The 18589-nt window shown below is 35.7% G+C and overlaps 1 protein-coding gene across 2 annotated transcripts in view; it reads left to right on the forward strand.

Annotated features, from left to right (window-relative positions):
• glt1d1 (glycosyltransferase 1 domain containing 1) overlaps positions 1–18589 on the forward strand; it is a 42792-nt gene that overhangs the window by 8205 nt on the left and 15998 nt on the right. For both annotated transcript variants that reach the window (XM_082188445.1, XM_082188444.1), the window contains exons 5-8: positions 433–469; positions 602–658; positions 16766–16864; positions 16974–17023. In XM_082188445.1, coding sequence (XP_082044571.1) covers positions 433–469; positions 602–658; positions 16766–16864; positions 16974–17023 — 243 coding nt within the window. The remainder of the gene's footprint in view (positions 1–432; positions 470–601; positions 659–16765; positions 16865–16973; positions 17024–18589) is intronic.

Below are 18589 nucleotides of genomic sequence, written 5' to 3' on the forward strand. Positions count from 1 at the left end.
GAACTTTGAACATGGATAACTCTATTATCATTAAAAAAAAATTTTTTTAAATTGTAATGGTTGACATTTAGTTTTATTTTCATCTGCAGGGCATCCAGGGTCACCAAACCCTATAATATCAGGAAATCTTAAAATTGTGAAGAAAAAAAATGCTAAATTAGTAATATCTTACTAAAGTAAAATTAGTAAAAATTGTAGTAATTAGTAATATTTATAAATGTATTTTTTTTCTCATTATGCTTATCTCTAAATCTTTATACTTGATAGAGATTTTATAGAGAATTATTTTATTATTATTATTATGATGATTATTTTATTTTTTTCAATAATTATAAACCAGTGGAGAAGTCAGAAATAAACTTGTCAAAAGGTTACACTAATAGTAATGTCCAGTAGGGGGCTAACATTTCTTTCTTGACCATTTTTTTCCAGGGATGTGAGAACAAGAAGATCCGTGTGCAGCCTCAAGGTAGAGTTTATTAGTACTGAATGTTTTCTGATGGCATTACATTAAAGTTGTGGGCCAAACATAATTTTTTTTAATGCCTCTGAACATTTTTGAAATGTATATCATTTTTAAAACGTCTGCATATGTTTCCAGGGATCGAGACCAAAGTGGCATTACATTTCTGCTGGAGCGACTTCTTACACAGCACAGGTGCAACACCTTCACAATTCTCCTCTCCACTTAATAGCCTACATCATTAATTATACGATAGACATATTGATAGAACAGCATTAGATGTGCCCTGTATGATTAATACCTTGACATGTGCATTCATCATCATCCCTCTCAAACACTCTGTGATAATTTTGATAAGAAACAGACGTTGCCCCATTAAATATACATGTGGTGTTCACTGTTCAGGCCTCAACACTCTTAAACTTAAAAAGGCTCAAGAGCACTCAACCTTGATTAGACAAAACCGGAGTGCCTGCCAGGAGCGAAGAGGTTGTGCGTGTCAGTGAGTCTATATATGTATAACATGCATAATTATTTTGAGATGAGGCAACAGAGTAAAGGAAAGAAAGACAGTTTTAGAAATAACAAAGATGTATTTGTACTTTTGATGCCACTTACATCGTTTGTCTGTTTTGGTGATTTTTTTTTTTGTTCTTTTCTTGGAAATAAAAACAAAGTTGGAAATACCTTTACAGTGATCTACTGTTTCACAACTTTCCCGACACTGCCCACACTGCTGAGAGCGGCGTTTAGATGAATATATAGATATGTGCTGCATGCTTTCCTTTTAATAACAAAATTAACACAACAAAAATGACAGCGGTGAGAAAAAAGCAGTTAAGAAAGCGATGTGATCATAGCGATGTGGATATGCTTACATCAGCTCTGCAGTTCACCGGTATCTTGACTAGAGATGAGGTAATTAAAATTACGCTATTATATAATATACTATATACTAATACAAAGGCTTTTATAGACAACCTAGGAAGTTGGGGAAGGTCTTGTTTAAAAAAAAATTATTCATTACAAGCTGTTCACACATTGGCAATAAAACGTGAGTTATACAGGAATATTCATACATACAGCTCCTTAAAGCTTTTAATTAATAATTTTCCTTTACTTGGAATTGTCTTATGATTGGAAGTGGAAACTTGTTTTTAGTCACAATCACTTTATTCACATTTCATTCGATGAAAGAAAAGTTTGTTGTTTTTCTAGAAATTTACATATTAAAGGGATAGGACACCCAAAAATAAAAATTCTGCAAATGACCGTTCGCAAAGACCCGCCCCCTTTAGTAACTGTTGCTATGTCCGACAAGCCATGCCTCTCTTAATTAAACTAAATTTAAACAATAAATACCGTTTTGTGGCTCTTTAATGTGTCGTGACAGATCGATGTAGCACCTCAGTTAAAGCTGCTCATGAACCGATCATCTCTTCCTTCTAGTTAATTTATAGCATGAAATAAACATGAATGAACATCAGAAGGAATGTTGTTTCAACCATGGAAAGACATCAGTAAATACCGTTTTTCAAGTTTAAGTTCACCGACGTTAATCTACTTGTCGGACAAAATGACGGATCCAGCGGATTATTACTGGTCAGATCGCCTGTCAATCAAACTCCCTGCAAAGGGTGAAGACTTGGATTAAACCTCTTGATTCATATGGATTTATTTTAAATTCTTTTTATGAACATTTTGAAGTGGCAGAGTTTCAATGGAGTTTAACTTTCATTAAAAATATCTTAATTTGTGTTCCAAAGATAAACAAATGTTTTATAGATTTGGAACAACATGAGAGTGAGTAACTGATGACAGAATTTTCATTTTTGGGTGAACTAACCCTTTAAAGGAGCAGTTCAGTCCAGAATTAAAATGTCCTGATAATTTACTCACCCCAATGTCATCCAAGATGTTTATGTCTTTCTTCAGTCGAAAAGAAATTAAGGTTTTTGAGGAAAACACTCCAGGATTTTTCTCCATATAGTGGACTTTGCAGTTCCAAATTGCAGTTTCAATGCAGCTTCAAAGGGCTCTACACGATCCCAGCCGAGGAATAAGGGTCTTACCTAGCAAACCAATCGGTAATTTTCAAAAATAAAATAAAAAACATTTATATACTTTTTAACCACAAATGCTTGTCTTGCACTAGCTCTGCGATCCGTCACGCATTACGTAATCACGTTGGAAAGGTCACGCGTTAAAAACTCCATCTCATTTTCTCCTCCAACTTCAAAATCGTCGGACATCGTTGTCTTACCTGTGCCTTTCCTTTTAAAGGGCATTTGACTTAGTCTTTGCATGGTTGCTTTGTAAACACTAGGTCCGTACTTTCAACGCGTGACCTTTCCACGTGACCACGTAATGTTTGGCGCATCACAGCTAGTGCAAGATGAGCATTTGTGGTGAAAAAGTATATAAATGTTGTTTTTTTGTGTGAAAATGACCGATCGTTTTGCTAGATAAAACCCTTATTCCACGGCTTGGATTGTGTAGAGCCCTTTGAAGCTGCATTGAAACTGCAATTTGGACCTTCAAACCGTTGGTTGCCGTTGAAGTCCACTATATGGAGAAAAATCCTGGAATGTTTTCCTCAAAAAACGTAATTTCTTTTCGACTGAAGAAAGAAAGACAAACATCTTGGATGACGTGGGGGTGAGTAAATTATCAGGACATTTTTATTCTGAAGAGAACCACTCCTTTTTTTTGTAGATTATTCTTGCAGATACACTACTTTTCAAAAGTTTGGTAAGATTTTTTTTAATGTTTTTTAAAGAAGTATCTTATTTTCTCTAAGGCTGCATTGAAAATAAATAGTAGTATTGTGAAACATTAATATTATTTATAACATTAGTTATTTAAAATGTTTTTTTCTGTTTTAATATGTTCCTGTGATTGTTATTCCTGTGATGTCAAAGCTGAATTTTCAGCATCATAACTAAAAGTCTTCAGTGTCACATGATCCTTCAGAAATCATTCTAATATGCTGATTTTCTGCTCAAGAAACATTTATTATTAGTAGTATCAATGTTGAAAACAGTTGTGCTGCTTACATTTTTCCTGAATTGCTAAACCTTAAACACAAAACCAAATTTTCAAACCACATTCAGAGAATCTCTGACTCTTCTGGCAAAATCAAACGGTTGCCTCAAAACCATTTTATCTTTGCTCAAAATCAAACAATGCTTTCAGATCATACACACAGCGAGTTAATGTTATAAACACTACAGATCATTCATTAGACACTACATCAAAAAATGGAGAACACAGAATCCAAAGCATGCAATTACAGAAAAAAAGTATAGGCTAGTAATGACAACTTACAGTAGTAAGGTGAATAAATTGTATACTGTATTCACTGCAAGTATAGTATTGTACTGAATATTGTAAAGTATTGATTGTCTGTTTATTCAGCACTTGTGTACTGTGAAAATACAGTGACCCAACTGCATAAGCCAAAAAGATTACAGTAAAAAACTCTAAATGAAAAGCATGTAACAGTATACACTCAGAAGAGTTGTGCAACTACAAAATCAAGGTCAGTGAGAGAGAATGATTCTGGCTCAGTATCATGTCAATTCAGAAAAAAACTGTAATACTATTGATAAACTATTGATGAATAGAAAGTTCAAAAGAACTGCATTGATTTTATATATATTTTTGTAATATTATAAAAATCTTTACTGTCACCTTTGATCAATTTATTGCATCCTTGCTGAATAAAAATATTAATTTCTTTAAAAAAAACAATGACCTCAAACTTTTGAACGGTAGTGTATATAACAGTATATAACAAAATGAAACCAAATGGCGTTTTGTTTATTTAATAGACAGTAGAACTAAACAAACATGCTTTTCAAGCAAAATATTTCACAAAAAAGAAAATGGTTGCCAAAAGTTAGTTCTCAGAAAAGATGCAGTGTTAGTTGTTTGCATGCTGCTTGATTTAACATTTTGTATGGACATTCAGATTTATAAGTGTCCAAATACTTTTGGGGCTGCTGTATATCGGCCCATCACTAATGAAAGACCCAATTCCTATGAACATTCTGCTTTACTCTATAAAAAGTTAAATTCAAGGCCCAGAATATCGAATCCATTCCCATGAGCTCATGCGCTGGCGTGTTGGAGTAATCTGCTACAGTGCGCCTGCTGCTCCGCATTGAAGATTGATCTCTACATAAGCCCATGCTTGTTTGTGGAGACCCCTGGGGCTGGTGCCACTGCTCTGAGATCAGTCGACACAAGCCTCAGCAGCTCCATCAAAGCAGGTGCTCTGACCTCCTACCACGTTGAGTGAATGACGGGATTGCGGAGATGTCATCTCTGGATCACACCTTGGTTGGAGGTCTATAGTTGTGAAGGACTTTTTTAGGTGGAGCAGGTTTTCACATGACAGAAGATCTGGGTGGTCCTCTGGGATTGTGCAGTATAGACCCCCTCATAGCACTGGGTGATGATGAGAGTCACGCCTGCAGGGGCTCTTGGGAAATGAGGTCCTGATGCAGGGATGATTTAGTGCTCTCAGAGATGTGAGTGGCAAGAGTAAAGTTTTGTTTCTTTTATTCTTCTCTGAGGCTTTGTGCTGTCTGGAGGTGTAAGTATTGCTGGAGAGGTTGACAGTACAGGGAAAACATAATTCAGAGGAACTTTTGACTATGTCATTGAGCGCCTCATGAGTCTCTGTGTTTTCTGCCATAATAGGCAGCAAATCAATTTTTTCTGTGACAATTCATTTGAAATGGTTTAAGTTCCCCTATTATGCTATTTTATAGGTTCCTAATTTTGTTTTGGAGATCTCCTACAGTAGATTTACATGCATCCAAGAAAAATAAAAAGACTTTTAATTTTCTCATAATATACGTTGCACATCACCTCTTTTCTCACACTGACACGGTTTGATAAAGGATTCAGTCTCTCTAAACCCCTCTTTTCTGAGAGCCTACTCTTCTCTGATTGGTCAGATTGCCCAGTCTGTTGTGATTGATCGACCGTTTACAGCAGGGTTTCTCAAACTCGGTCCTGGAGGGCCACTGTCCTTCACAGTTTAGCTCTAACCCTGATCAAACACACCTGAGCAATCTAATCAATGTCTTCAGGATCACTAGAAACTCACAGCTTGGTGTGTTTGATCAGGGTTGGAGGTAAACTGTGCAGGACAGTGGCCCTCCAGGACCGAGTTTGAGAAACCCTGGTTTACAGTGCGTGTCGGAAATGAAACGCCAATTATCAGATCTGAATTTCAGCTCAGCAGGCTTCCTTAGCACTTGTATACACAGTGAAACGAACTGCAACCATGGCATCAGTATTACCAGATCAGTTTGAGCCTTCGTCCTCATCATTTGGAAGCGCATGCGAAGTGGATTTGCATTCATTCACAGCACAGAAAACCGTGTCATCTTGACATGTCGACAACTCGAACCAAACTCTTCCAGGCCTTAGCTAGAACTACAGTGTTTGAGGGGGCCGGTCAAAGTAGATGTTGTTTGTGAGCAGCCAATGAAGCCCATAGCCACAAACGGCTATATTGCACACTACATGAAAGGTAATAACCTAAAAAGCATAATAGGGACACTTTGATGTTGTTATCTGAAGCACTTTTAGAAAATGTTAAGAAAATATTGTGTTATAACTTTTGACTAATAACATACTATATAAAAGACTAGTTCACATTAAGACTGCACATTCAATTGGTATAAAATTAAATCACAATATGGTTAATTGTGATTATGAAAAAGGACTGTGATTTATTTAAATATGTCCAATGCATGTTTCGGTGTGAAGCATGGCACTGTGTTCATTTACGCGTGTGCAGCTCATGAGCTAGTGTTTTCAGTGTTTGGGGGGGTTCTCAGTAAATCCTGGTCTACATGAACTCCGTCTCTACATCTGATCTGAGTTTAAGTCTATATGACATGCGTTTGGGAACGCAACATGTGCCTTTCTATATTTGTAATGAGATGAGCTTATAAACCTGTTGTTGTCAACAAAAGAGAGGCTTCCCTGCGGTTTTCTTTCACAATAAAAGTTTGGTGGTTTAACATTTGAAGAGGAAGAAAGACTATAAATGTAAATACATTTTAGCACTGTTATTTTAGAGATGTGCTGTAAAATTTAACAATTATTTGAGACTTATGAGACTGACCAAATGTGATGTTGATCTGATCAAAACTCTAGGAGTAGTTTGTTAAAGTACTGAACAAAAATTGCAAAGGAAATTAAAAATGTCTGACTTTCTGTTGAGTTTGGGGTTTGACTGTAAGAGATTGATTTTTTTTATTGATTTTTTGTAATTGGGATGGTAAATGTGCCTTTCAATTTTCATAGACGTACATGAAACAGCGCGAGGGGCACTTTGTGAAATTTTGTTGGTGGTACTACCGTGCTATTTTGCCACACTTAATTCTGATATTCATATCAGATGTAAATTGTCGCCAGTTCTGACACGTGTGCAAAGTTTCATGAGTTTTCCAGTATGTTTAGGCTCAAATATGTGATTCATTTCAGAGAAGAAGAAGAAGAAATTAAGAAATTCCAATAGGGCCCCAAACATTACTATTTTATAATCATGTAGATACAGTACATAAGACATATAATAATAATTTTGTCCAAATTGGGCAGCCCTGCAAAAAAGCACAGCAAACCTTATTGCGGCCACTTAAAAAAAGAAAAAAAGAATAATCGTTTGCATATTTGGCTTAATTATTTTTCCGTATACTGCATGTAAAAACAAAATTAACTTTTTGATTAGTTGGTTTAAAATTTTTAAAGACTGTTTTTCTTTTTAAGTGGATTGTTCTTGGCCAGAACAAGCTGCAACGTGAACTAGACTAACCATTAGGTTAGACTTATGCCATTAGTCAAAAGTTGCTACATACTGCTTTAAAAAATGCTTCTGATTCCATTCTCAAATCAGTTTAGAATCGCTCATGTCTTCAACTAGAGATTGTGCGTCTCACAAGTGACTTATTTATAAACTGGGTTGAGCACAACTGCACACTTGTGATTTTGAAATGCCGCTAGCACTGCTTTTAACTCTAGGTTATGAAGCCGTTCTCCAACAATGCTTTTGGGAGATGAACTGTAAATTGTGATGCAAAAGTGTTACGGCAGATTGTTTAGCAATAGACAACCAATTGTAAACTGCCTAGATGCTCACCTCAAATATGCATGTGCTTTAGACATTCATGTTGTGCTTTGTCTCCATATCTGAGGGAAACTATGTGACATTTCCACAGATTAACAATCAGGGCTGGACTGGGGCTAAAATTCGGCCCTGGACAAATCCAGCCCAACACAAAAGAATGAAAAAATGTATTTCTCAAATCAAATGGTCTTCTTTTATGTTCCACATCACAGGTTAGGTTGAGTAAATTATGACATTTTGGGGAGAACTATCCTTTAACAACAATAACATTGGTAAAGAGATGATACCTAATTTATGGAAGACTGATATTTATATTTCATCAAGCTCTAATTGAATTAACATTTTGCTTCAATTAAAATGCATTAGAATGATTAAAAAGTTCAACTATTTGTAAGATCATGGTAGTCACAGGTAAAACCATGCCCTGAATTATCATAGAAATGGTTTCTAAAATAAATTATAATAAACTATGGAATTTGTAATAAAAAACTTCAATAGCAAACTCTATGAAAGTTATTTATATTCCCCAATATTTAATGTAAGGACTAACAGCAAATGTATTTTTAATAAATACATTTATGCCAAAACACCATATTTCTACAGTGTTTGTAGGTAAGTTATAATAAGGGTTCTGGATTGACAATTTCCTTGTCATGCGGTTTACATGGTTATGACTGTTTTCAGCAAGATTCACCACACAACTGTATAACACAAAATTCTGTGTCAAATCTGAATTGATCAAGCGACTTGCTCGCAGCTGGCGGATACATTGTTTATTGGGGTTCATCACATATTGCTTCGCCGATCAGTGCACTACTCGACCGGCCAACCAACCAGGAAAGTCCCAGTTTTCCCTTTGGCCAGTACATGCCTGTTTACAATCATTGTTATTAACCTCATACTTTAGACTGTTAACCCAGCGTTCACAAATGCATAAAATGTGTTGTACCATTTTAAGGCTGATCATTTTTAACAATGGCTTTTTTAGAGGGAGAAATACACTCATGTGTTTCTTTGTGGTATAAATCCCCCACTAAAAACATTTCACACCAACATTCATGTTAAAGTCGCTCCTTATGATCAAAGGCAGGCTAGAAAAAAAAGGGTAAACCCAGGAAAGAAAGGTAAGGGGACGAGGAAGACAGGTACTGGGTAAAACATGTTGAGCACAACTATTGGTGTGTCCAAATCAGTTTCTGTGGAACGTGAAGAAGAATTTTCTCCTCCCTTTGGAGAGATGTGCTGCTTTTGCCTTTATTTGCCTTTAGTTTTTCCCCCCGCCTTCAGTGACAGGCCTGTTTGTTTATATCCTCCTCTCTTTCTTTCATGTGAACGCTTAGATCTAAAGCTGTAGAAAAGACACTTGTCTACTACTGCTCTCACACAAATGGGAAAGCCCACTAGGTTGTCTTTATTTTTTAAACCTTTGAGGTGTAATTCATCCTACAGTAATTATATTTCCCTCTCAAGTTGTCAGAGCAGATCTTAACTGATCCTACGGAGAGACGGCAGAAAATTGGCAAGCTTGTCTACGATTCAGCCACTGCTTGAAGGCAGACGAATGATAAAAGAATAGATAGACAGACCTTCCATATATCAGTCCATCCATCCATCACGAGTCAAAAGAAATTGGACAGGAGTGATATGGATGGCGGTGATGGAAGTGGAGGACATACTCCCCCTGCTTTCTTGTTTAAGGATGGCTGTAATCCGTCGTAAACCACTCTCGTGCACAAATCCTCTAACACTAGATTAGAGTGCACGATCAAAGGCATTCGTGGACTTACTTCAAAGTTAAAGTTATTGTGGGAATGAGTTTGCAAATTCACAGCACGCAAGGTGCCTGGAAATGTTTTAAACATCAGACATGATTCTGTGGTGCATGTAGTTAATAAAAAGGACAGATTTAATACAATTATAGCTGTCATATGCAGTGTCCATAATTGTATATAGGTAGTTAACAGTAAATACATAGAAATTGATATAGTGAATATATTTAATGTTTTTATGACCACATATTAAGGAACAAATGAAATATTTTTACTTTTTTTAAATCCGTGTATTATACCATATAGGGCAATTTAAAGTAAACTAGTAGAGATAAAAGAGTTAAAAGAACATTTTAGGTAAAACAAAAAAATATCTATTATTTATATATATTTTTAAAGATCCATATGTGTGTGTGTGTGATATATGTATGTATATGTATATATATATATATATATATATTACACACACACATATGGATCTTTAAAAAAATATATGCTCATATACATATTAATATACACATATATATATACATACACATACATACATACATACATGCATACATACATACATACATACATACATACATTGTGTATACACATATATACTCATGTTTACTCATGCCATACACACACACACACACACACATATTAAAAAAAAAATATATATATATATACAAACAATATATATATATATATATATATATATATATATATATATATATATATATATAAACACAAGCTAGTGAGTCCGTAGCCATTTTCAAGAAACAACTGAAGATCATCTTTCTTCAAAGATCAAGACATCTTTTTCGGCAACACCTGATCCATTAATACGAACACTTTCTTTTCTTTTCTTTTCTCTTCTATTCTATATCTATTTAAAAAACAAAATTACGCTGCATTAGACTAAACAATAAATTCCTCTTGAAACAAACTTTGTTGTATTATTTGAATTTAATACTGTGAAGCTGCTTTGATACAATCTGTATTGTGAAAAGCGCTATACAAATAAACTTGACTTGACTTGACTTGACTAAACTGGGAAGGGTCACAGCACTTGCATATTGTTGACCTATTGTTAGTTTGAATGCTTCAATTGCTCTCCTCATTCGTAAGTCGCTTTGGATAAAAGCGTCTGCTAAATGATTACATTTAAATGTAAATGTAAAAGTAATTCAGAGGAAATAATAAGCCTGACAGCTTTATATTTAGTTCTTAATCAGTATATCATTACTAGTTCATTTGAATTTGCCATCTACACCAATGCAAGTCCCATAAATATTTCATATTCTTGTGTGTTCAGAGTTTCTAGAATGTAGTAAAGCCTATTTTCCCTGCAGCCACATGGTGGAGTGAAGTATTTGCAGTCTCTGGCAGCGAAGGCTAATCTCTGCTGAACTACTTTTAGCGTAATTATTAGACATGCCATTACTTTCTGTAGGTAAACATTTAGACTGCACCTCAGTGCAGCAGAGCCTTTGAAATCAGACATCACACTTTATCTTCAGCTGTATCTGTTTGATCATCTGTTCACATTCAGATACTGTTGCAGTGACAGTACCCTGTTTCAGGTTGACATGCATACACTTTTAGATTCATAATAAAGCATGTCGGTGCCTCTTGCAGATAAATGAATGCACTTCAAAGAAGAAAACATTCATCGCAAAAAAGTATACTCTTCTCACTCATCTGCCCCTCATATGTCTGATCAGAATTACAGTACGAGTGAGCTGTGCCGTGCAGCCGAACTCTCAGATGGCATGAGATTGTGTTGTAATCAAGCACTAGCCAACCTGAGAATAACTGCAGATTTACATAAGGATAGGCTTTATGCTGTTGCATTTATAATGTACTGTAGCAGAATTCTCATGTAGTTTTTTTGGCTTGTTTTTGTTTATGTTTGTTTTGATGAACCTTTGATGAACCCTCTTTCTTTTCTTTTTTTTTGATTTAAATCCGTTAGTTTAGTTTTGGATTTAAATATTTGAAAATGCTTTGCCCATGACGCATATTAACTGACCTAATCTTTAGTATAGGTCCTCTGTTCATGAGAATACCCTTCAAAAGGATGTGATATCAAGTGCACTTTCATGTTGGAAAACTAAGACTACTTTAAGTGTGTCTTTGTCTTGAGTAACTGCTCCATAAGTGATATTAAACCAAAAGCTAAAATATATTCAGGCATTGTGAAGGTTTTTTTTCTCGCTGTCTTCTTGTGCAGGTCTTTATGAATAAGAGATGTTTAATGGAACAGCTCTACAGTGCTACAAAGTGCCGCATTGCAGACAACCACTTTCCCAAAAATGTTTGTTCTAAATTAAACTAATTTCCTCCTATTCAAACTTAAATAAATGTACCAACTTTTATACCATGTAATCAGCTGTTGTGAAAGAAGTAACGTGAGTTACGTAATCAGATTACTTTTTTTTCCAAGTGACTATTAAAGTAACGCATTACTTTTGAATTTACAACAAAATGTCTGAGTTACCCTTTCAAATAAGTAATGCAAGTTCCTTTGTTTTCCCATTCATTGACTGAAACCTCTCCTGTCCCCGTGTTGAGAAAATTGTGACCGCATACAGAGGTGTTGTGTGCGCTGTGTAAACATAGTGGTTATTGTAGTTCTAGACTAAATGTGAACATACATTTACTCATCTCACTTGCACAAAACCGAATTCAGTATTCCTTAAAATTAATAAAAACTAAAATGCAAACTCCGAAAATTGCAAATATACTTTATGTATTTATTCTCATTTTATTAAACAATGTCTTTGCTGCCGACCTTTGATGATCCAATTCTGACATACCAATAAGCAATAATGGCTGGAATAATAGCGTTGGACTTTGTTCTCCTGCTTCCTATTCTTCTGCGATCCTGAATGGCAGCACAGCTGAAATTTTATTTTGAGCTGCGCCCTCTAATGTTCTGGCGTGCATTTGGATGTCCTCCAGACTGAGACTTATTCATTTCACTTTAGGTGTGAAATGGCCTTTACACTTGCTTTTTTTGCTTTTTTTTTTTACAAACAAGCAAGCCCAACCCAGGTCAGAAAAAGTAACAAAAAAGTAATGTAGTGCATTACTTTCCATAAAAAGTAACTAAATAAAGCCGCGTTTCCATTACCCTTCAGATTGCGCGAATTGAAAAGACGCCCAATGGAAACACGTCAATTTCGCAAAAACTTCCATATATCGCAAAAAAGTTTTTACGCTCGCATGAGGTGGTTTTTCAGGCAGTTCGAAAAAGGAATATTTAGCAAAACTGCAATGGAAACAGTTTTTGCCCATTTACAGGTCACCTGACGTAGATGGATAGCGCGGTATGCTTGGACAGAAGACGAGACTCATATTAAACTCATAAAAGACAAAAGCATTAGGGGAATACTGAATTCTTAACCACTAAGAAATGCTACAATCAAGACCTGTAAGCAGATATGAGGGAGAAACACCCAGAAACACCTCATACGTGGCTGCTCCCAAGTATAAGGGGCTTTCCTTACCATTAATGCTTGGATAACATGCCTACGTCTCATTCGATTAAAAATAATGGCTAGTGCGGTGACTGGGATATACATAAACCTGCCAACATTCGTTGCCATAATTGTTGGAATAATTTCGCAATCGTTTTCTATCGACATTTAGAAAATATCGCAAAAGTTTTGCGCAAATCTGTAATGGAAACGCGGCTAGTGAAAAATTATTCATATGAATTTCATTGAACATTTTTTAAATCTACTTCCTTACATTTAAATTCGAATTCCAGTTCTGCCTCCTGTTTTCAAATTAAATTAAAATTTTCTAATTAGATTTAGATCTAATTATTCATAAAAATAGATTTCATTTCATGTATTTTTCATCTAATTAGATCTGACCCTAAATAAACATCTACTATAATATAATGAAATATTAAACATTTTATTTGGTGCTTGACAAAAATGTATTCAATTCACCAAAGTATTTGTAATTGTATGCATACTAACATGAAGAGGATTAAATGTCTGAAAGCTGAACTTTTCAAAATAAAAAAAGAGAAATTAGATAAACAATAGGTGTGAATGTTGACTACCCTTTTTAGAAACGCCTTTATATACAGTAGAGCTAATGTGAGTCTAGGTCCGGTAGCTTTTCCAGCTATGGGGTAAATGAGGTGAAACCATCAATGTCTTTCACTTTCCAGGTAAACATTCACTCAAAGCCCTTGTCTGTGAGTTAAACCATTGTAAGCATGTACCCTTACATCAGTCAACTAATCCCAGAGCTTTACCTCACATCACATACCTTTTGTGACCTTCCCCTACTATGTCTAAGGCTGGAAGCTGTCCTCATACTAACCTCTGACCAGCCTTAGCCTTGGCGAAACTAACATCATTCCAGAAACTGATTCCAGATCAGGAATAGGGAGCAATTTCTGCTAAAAGCAACAATGCTCAACTTTAAGCAGCTTGTGTACGGGTTGTTTGTAGCCAAAAGAGTAGCACAGTTCATTTGATTTATCACTCTTGTCCTCAGGCCTATGGCACGGCGCTCTGGCTTTACCTGTCCAAACCAGGCAAAATAAAGCACTGTGAATATAAAGATATTGTTTCTGAAACATATGTAGTGCTATAATTCATAGGTTTTTCAATTTTAATGCAAAGGAGCCTCAAATATGTTGATCCCATTTTGAGGTTGTGGCTGCTTCCAATTTCAAAGCAACAATACACAGTATTTTCATCTATAGAAACCAATTTATACTGTGTATGAAAAATAGTATGTGTAATTCTACTTTATCTCTAAAGGCCCTTTCAAATGATTTGTTTCATCAATGCATTGAACTATAATCCATTGACACAATCTGACGTGAGCTTGGGGCTGGACTATCTATTTGCTAAGGACAGATGGGGGAGTATTCGGGGGAACCTATCGTTATTATTGAATTTCCGTTTGGTGACAGAAATTACTGTTTGGTTTTGCTAAATTAAAGTTTTTCTGTATTTGTCCAGTAAAGACAGTTTTAAGATAAGAAATCTGACTATGTGCAAACGTCACACATATGCACTCATGCGTACACTAACGCTCATATTTTTGTGGATAATCTGGAATAGGTGGGATTTAAACGAGGGATGATCTGGAGCAAAGCACAGATTTGGACTGAACATTCCCACATATACCAACTACTGACAAAAAAAGAGAGTACTGTGTCACATGGACATGGAGCATCATCATGAACATATATGTGCATTTGTTTTTTTCAAGATTTTTGGAAAATCCATATGCCTTTGAATTCAAATGCGTTTTTTGTGTAAATGGTACTTTGGTGAGGATAATTGGCTTCAATGGTAGGAAAATTCCGTAAGACATTTACATACAAATCAGGGGAGTTATATATAATTGAAATAAGTTAATGTGTCAAAGTGACAGCCTTAGTTTCCTCCTCAGTGATTATCAAAAATTCAGTGGTCGTTCAGTGCTCCAGATGTTCGGCTTTAAACCAAAGAATATACATAAAGATGGTTGTTAGTCTTTGTGTATGCTGTGATCTATGCCATATATACATGACATACTTACTATTTATGTATGCCATATTGATAAAGTACTCGTCAAGCACGCTACTTTGAGCATGCAATACGTTTTGCGCTCATTGCTTCTCTGACATCTCTATGACCTTGTTTGATGGATTAGCCTCATTACAGATGGAGATACAGCATGTATGCATTGATTTATGTCACATTACATTTCATTTCTCTGAAACACTTAAACTTCTGATTCAGGGCAGCAGTTTCTCTCCACATAGTTTGGTGTTTCTCAAAATATGAGCACTTTTAACACTGTGGACTAGCTTTCAGTGATGGAAATGGCATTTTAGACATTTTTGGAATAAATTGGCAGACTCCTTTATTCAGCTAAGACTAGTTTCATAGCGTGTCATTTAATGTATTCTAAACACGCACAACTAAATCATATTTTCTCACTTTTCAGCATAATTTGACCAAATATAACTTAATTGGAAATTGATTTTTGTTTAGAAATCACAAAACAAACCATTTCAATATCCATTGTGTTATTTTACTCTTTGTTTTAAACTGATCATAAACTGATATTTTTTTATGATGGATTTTTAAAGGGGACATGGATTTTTTTTTTTATATATGTTCCTTGAGGATAACATACTTATAAAGTTTTTTTCCACAAAAAAACAAAACAAAACAAATATATTCGCGTGAAAAATATTTTTTCGACCTTGATTCTGACCCTCTGTCTAAAATGATCCGCTTTTAAGGGGCGGCTCCTTTAAGAGTTGTCAGTAAATGGCCACAGTTATGATTGGCTAACATCATTGCTTAGGAAACTGTATCAACGCCCATTCGCTATTGCATGTAAATAAGTGTTTTGAAAACATCCATATAAAACTGTCATTTACAGACAAAGACTAATGAAATCATTTACTTGCGGTTTGTGATGCAGCTGCTGTCAGATCCGAATGCATGGGTTGTTGGATTGTTCATTATGTCATTATGTAATGTTTAGGTTATGTGGAATGTGTCATCTGTGCAATTTGTAGGCTATTGGGGTGTGCAATATGTCAATTGTGCAATCTGTAGGCCATTTGGGGAGCTGTGCATTAGGTCATTTGTGCAATATGTCAGTTGTGCATTTTGTTGGGTAGGGGGGTTGTGCATTATCTCATTGTGCAATATGTATATCATTAGGGATGTGCAATATGTATACCATCAGGGATGTGCAATATGGGAGCTGTAATCAATAACGGTTGTAATTTTTAAAACTGCCATTGAAAGGTGTTAATGTGCCTACTATATACGTACCTGTCTAATGTATATGAGAACATGTTTTGTGAGAGGATGTGTTGAGAGACGTTTATTCTTTGTATTTTGTGTTGTCTTTGTAAAAAGTGCGAAATGGACAGAGTCCAAAACAAATTTCCCTTTTGGGGACAATAAAGTATCTTAATATCTTAATTAATTAAGATCCAATACAGTTGGCTGATTCATGTTTCAACAAAAGTTTATTTGCGAACTCACTATTACACTGTGCCTCGTTTACAAAACAAAATGCTCCGAACAAACATATATTCCTCCGACTCGATCAAGAACGCCATTAAAATAAACCATCCTGGGATCCTTCTGAAGTCTGCACAGAGACGCAAACGGTCGATGTCTTGCTTTGGAGACATATGCAAATATATTTGCCTTTGTGACGTCACAAATCCCTCAATATTGATTTCACGTCATAACCCCTTTAAAATTGAAAGTCATGTAAATCATGGGTAAAACTGTCAAATCTATACATAAAAGGCATTTTAAAAGTACCAAAGACTAAATCATGATACAATGTATAAAGATTCCTAGACTGTCTTGATGTGACATTCTATGTCTTGTGTTTTAGGTGTGCTTACCAAGCAAGTGGAAAATCTACATGTTTTTCTGCTGGTATGTGGACTCAGACGAGTTAAGGATCCCCTGTATCTTTTAGAAGCTTTTGCAGGTATTGCTGCTCTATAAAATCAGTTTAAAATCATTCTTCATGGAACATAAACTGTTAATAGACATTATTATGTGTGTTCAATCTAATTTGTTGATTTTCTTTCTTACAGAATGGCACAGTCAGAACCCTCTAGTGGTCCTCATCATCATTGGCCCAGTGGTAAGAAAGAAAATATGATTTTAGTAAGACATGCCTCGAGGCCAGGGTGATAACTAGTGGTCCACAGGCCAGATTCTGCTCGTCAATATATTTTTTATGACCCTTTGATTTTCTTATATTCCTTGCTCTTCAAACACACATATTTTATTAAAATAAAATAAAAAATGGAATAAATTACATTTTAAGTTGTTCATACTTACAAATTACCTTGCTGTTCAAGGGGAGGGCTCCAAGCTTGGAATTTGGCCCGAACCCAGAGTACTCCCCCCGTATCCCTGGCTGGGATAGGGACCAGCCAAAAGTATAGGAGTCGGGTCGTGGAGGGGTGCAGTAAAATTGCTGAGGAAAACTCATGCTGATTGGATAGATCATTTGAATGTGTTCCTTCCGAACTTTGTTAATAAAACATAATTTACTGGTTTATTGTTTTTTTAGTTTTTTTATCAAATACATAGTCTTCTTTCAAAAACATTACAAATCTTACCGACCCAAAACTTTTGAACAGAAATTTTTTTATTTATGTCTCATGAGTCATGGTACAAGTAACCTATTACAAAAAAAAGTGTATCCGATTATTTTATTATTTAAATCGTTTAAAGATTATTATGAGTACTGTATGTTTGATAATCGTGTTTGTTTGACTGTTCAGTGATGTGTAGAGCTACTTGACTTTGAGAACATATGGTTACTGAAAAATAAAAATGCCCTCCACTAAAAAGTGTACTTTGTTGTACATTTCTTAGATAATCTATTCCTCGAAAGTAAGTAGTTGACAAGCCATGGTCTAATTATTCCAGTTAACACCCATTCCTGCTGCCGTCACCACAGGTAAAGCTGTGAAACGCTTCCACACGTGCTGTATATCCTCTCGTGACTAGTTAACATCTCCAAAAGCCTATAACACACCCTAACATCCTTTTCAAAGGAGCTGTGTCAGTGTTTGCGCATGTGAGCAACATGTTTCTGTAGATTCTAAGGTAGCACTAATTGGATGTAGCAAAGATAACAACATTAGCATGCATTAAGCTGGACTTATCAGAGGCATTTAGAGGCTCACTCAAGCTAGAGCAGTGGAATCATGGAAAGGATTAGGGCTGTGGGGGACTAGCATAAGCTTTGGACTATTAGTAGGCCTGCAGTGTTATATGGTGCTAGGGGAGGCTTGTTAGCTGCTAGGAGCTAATGGCTAGTCCGTGGCAGGCCATCTGCCACTCCTGATTCCTGCCAAGTCTAGGTGCTGCCATTCTCCCAACCCCGTAGAGAGGTCACCCTCCCCATCAGGGCAGAATCAAGACTAGTCACAAACATGGTCAAATATTTTTAGAAATAAAGAGATTTTAAAAGATTGAAAAAAGGGAGGAGGAAACATCAAGCCCAAGGCAAAAATAAAATAAAAAATGTTTGCTTCCCTAAGTGTGTCTGGGGAAAAGGATAGAAGAGAAACTGGAACTGGAACTGGAACAAGTCAACACAAGACCTAAAGCCCAAATTACTTCCTTTCTAATCCATTAAAGTTTTACTATAGAAGTCTGACTGCATATGTTCTATTTGGGATCAAGCACCAAT

Source organism: Leuciscus leuciscus, assembly GCF_965113295.1.
Source record: "Leuciscus leuciscus genome assembly, chromosome: 13".
In the NCBI taxonomy this organism is placed as follows: domain Eukaryota; kingdom Metazoa; phylum Chordata; class Actinopteri; order Cypriniformes; family Leuciscidae; genus Leuciscus; species Leuciscus leuciscus.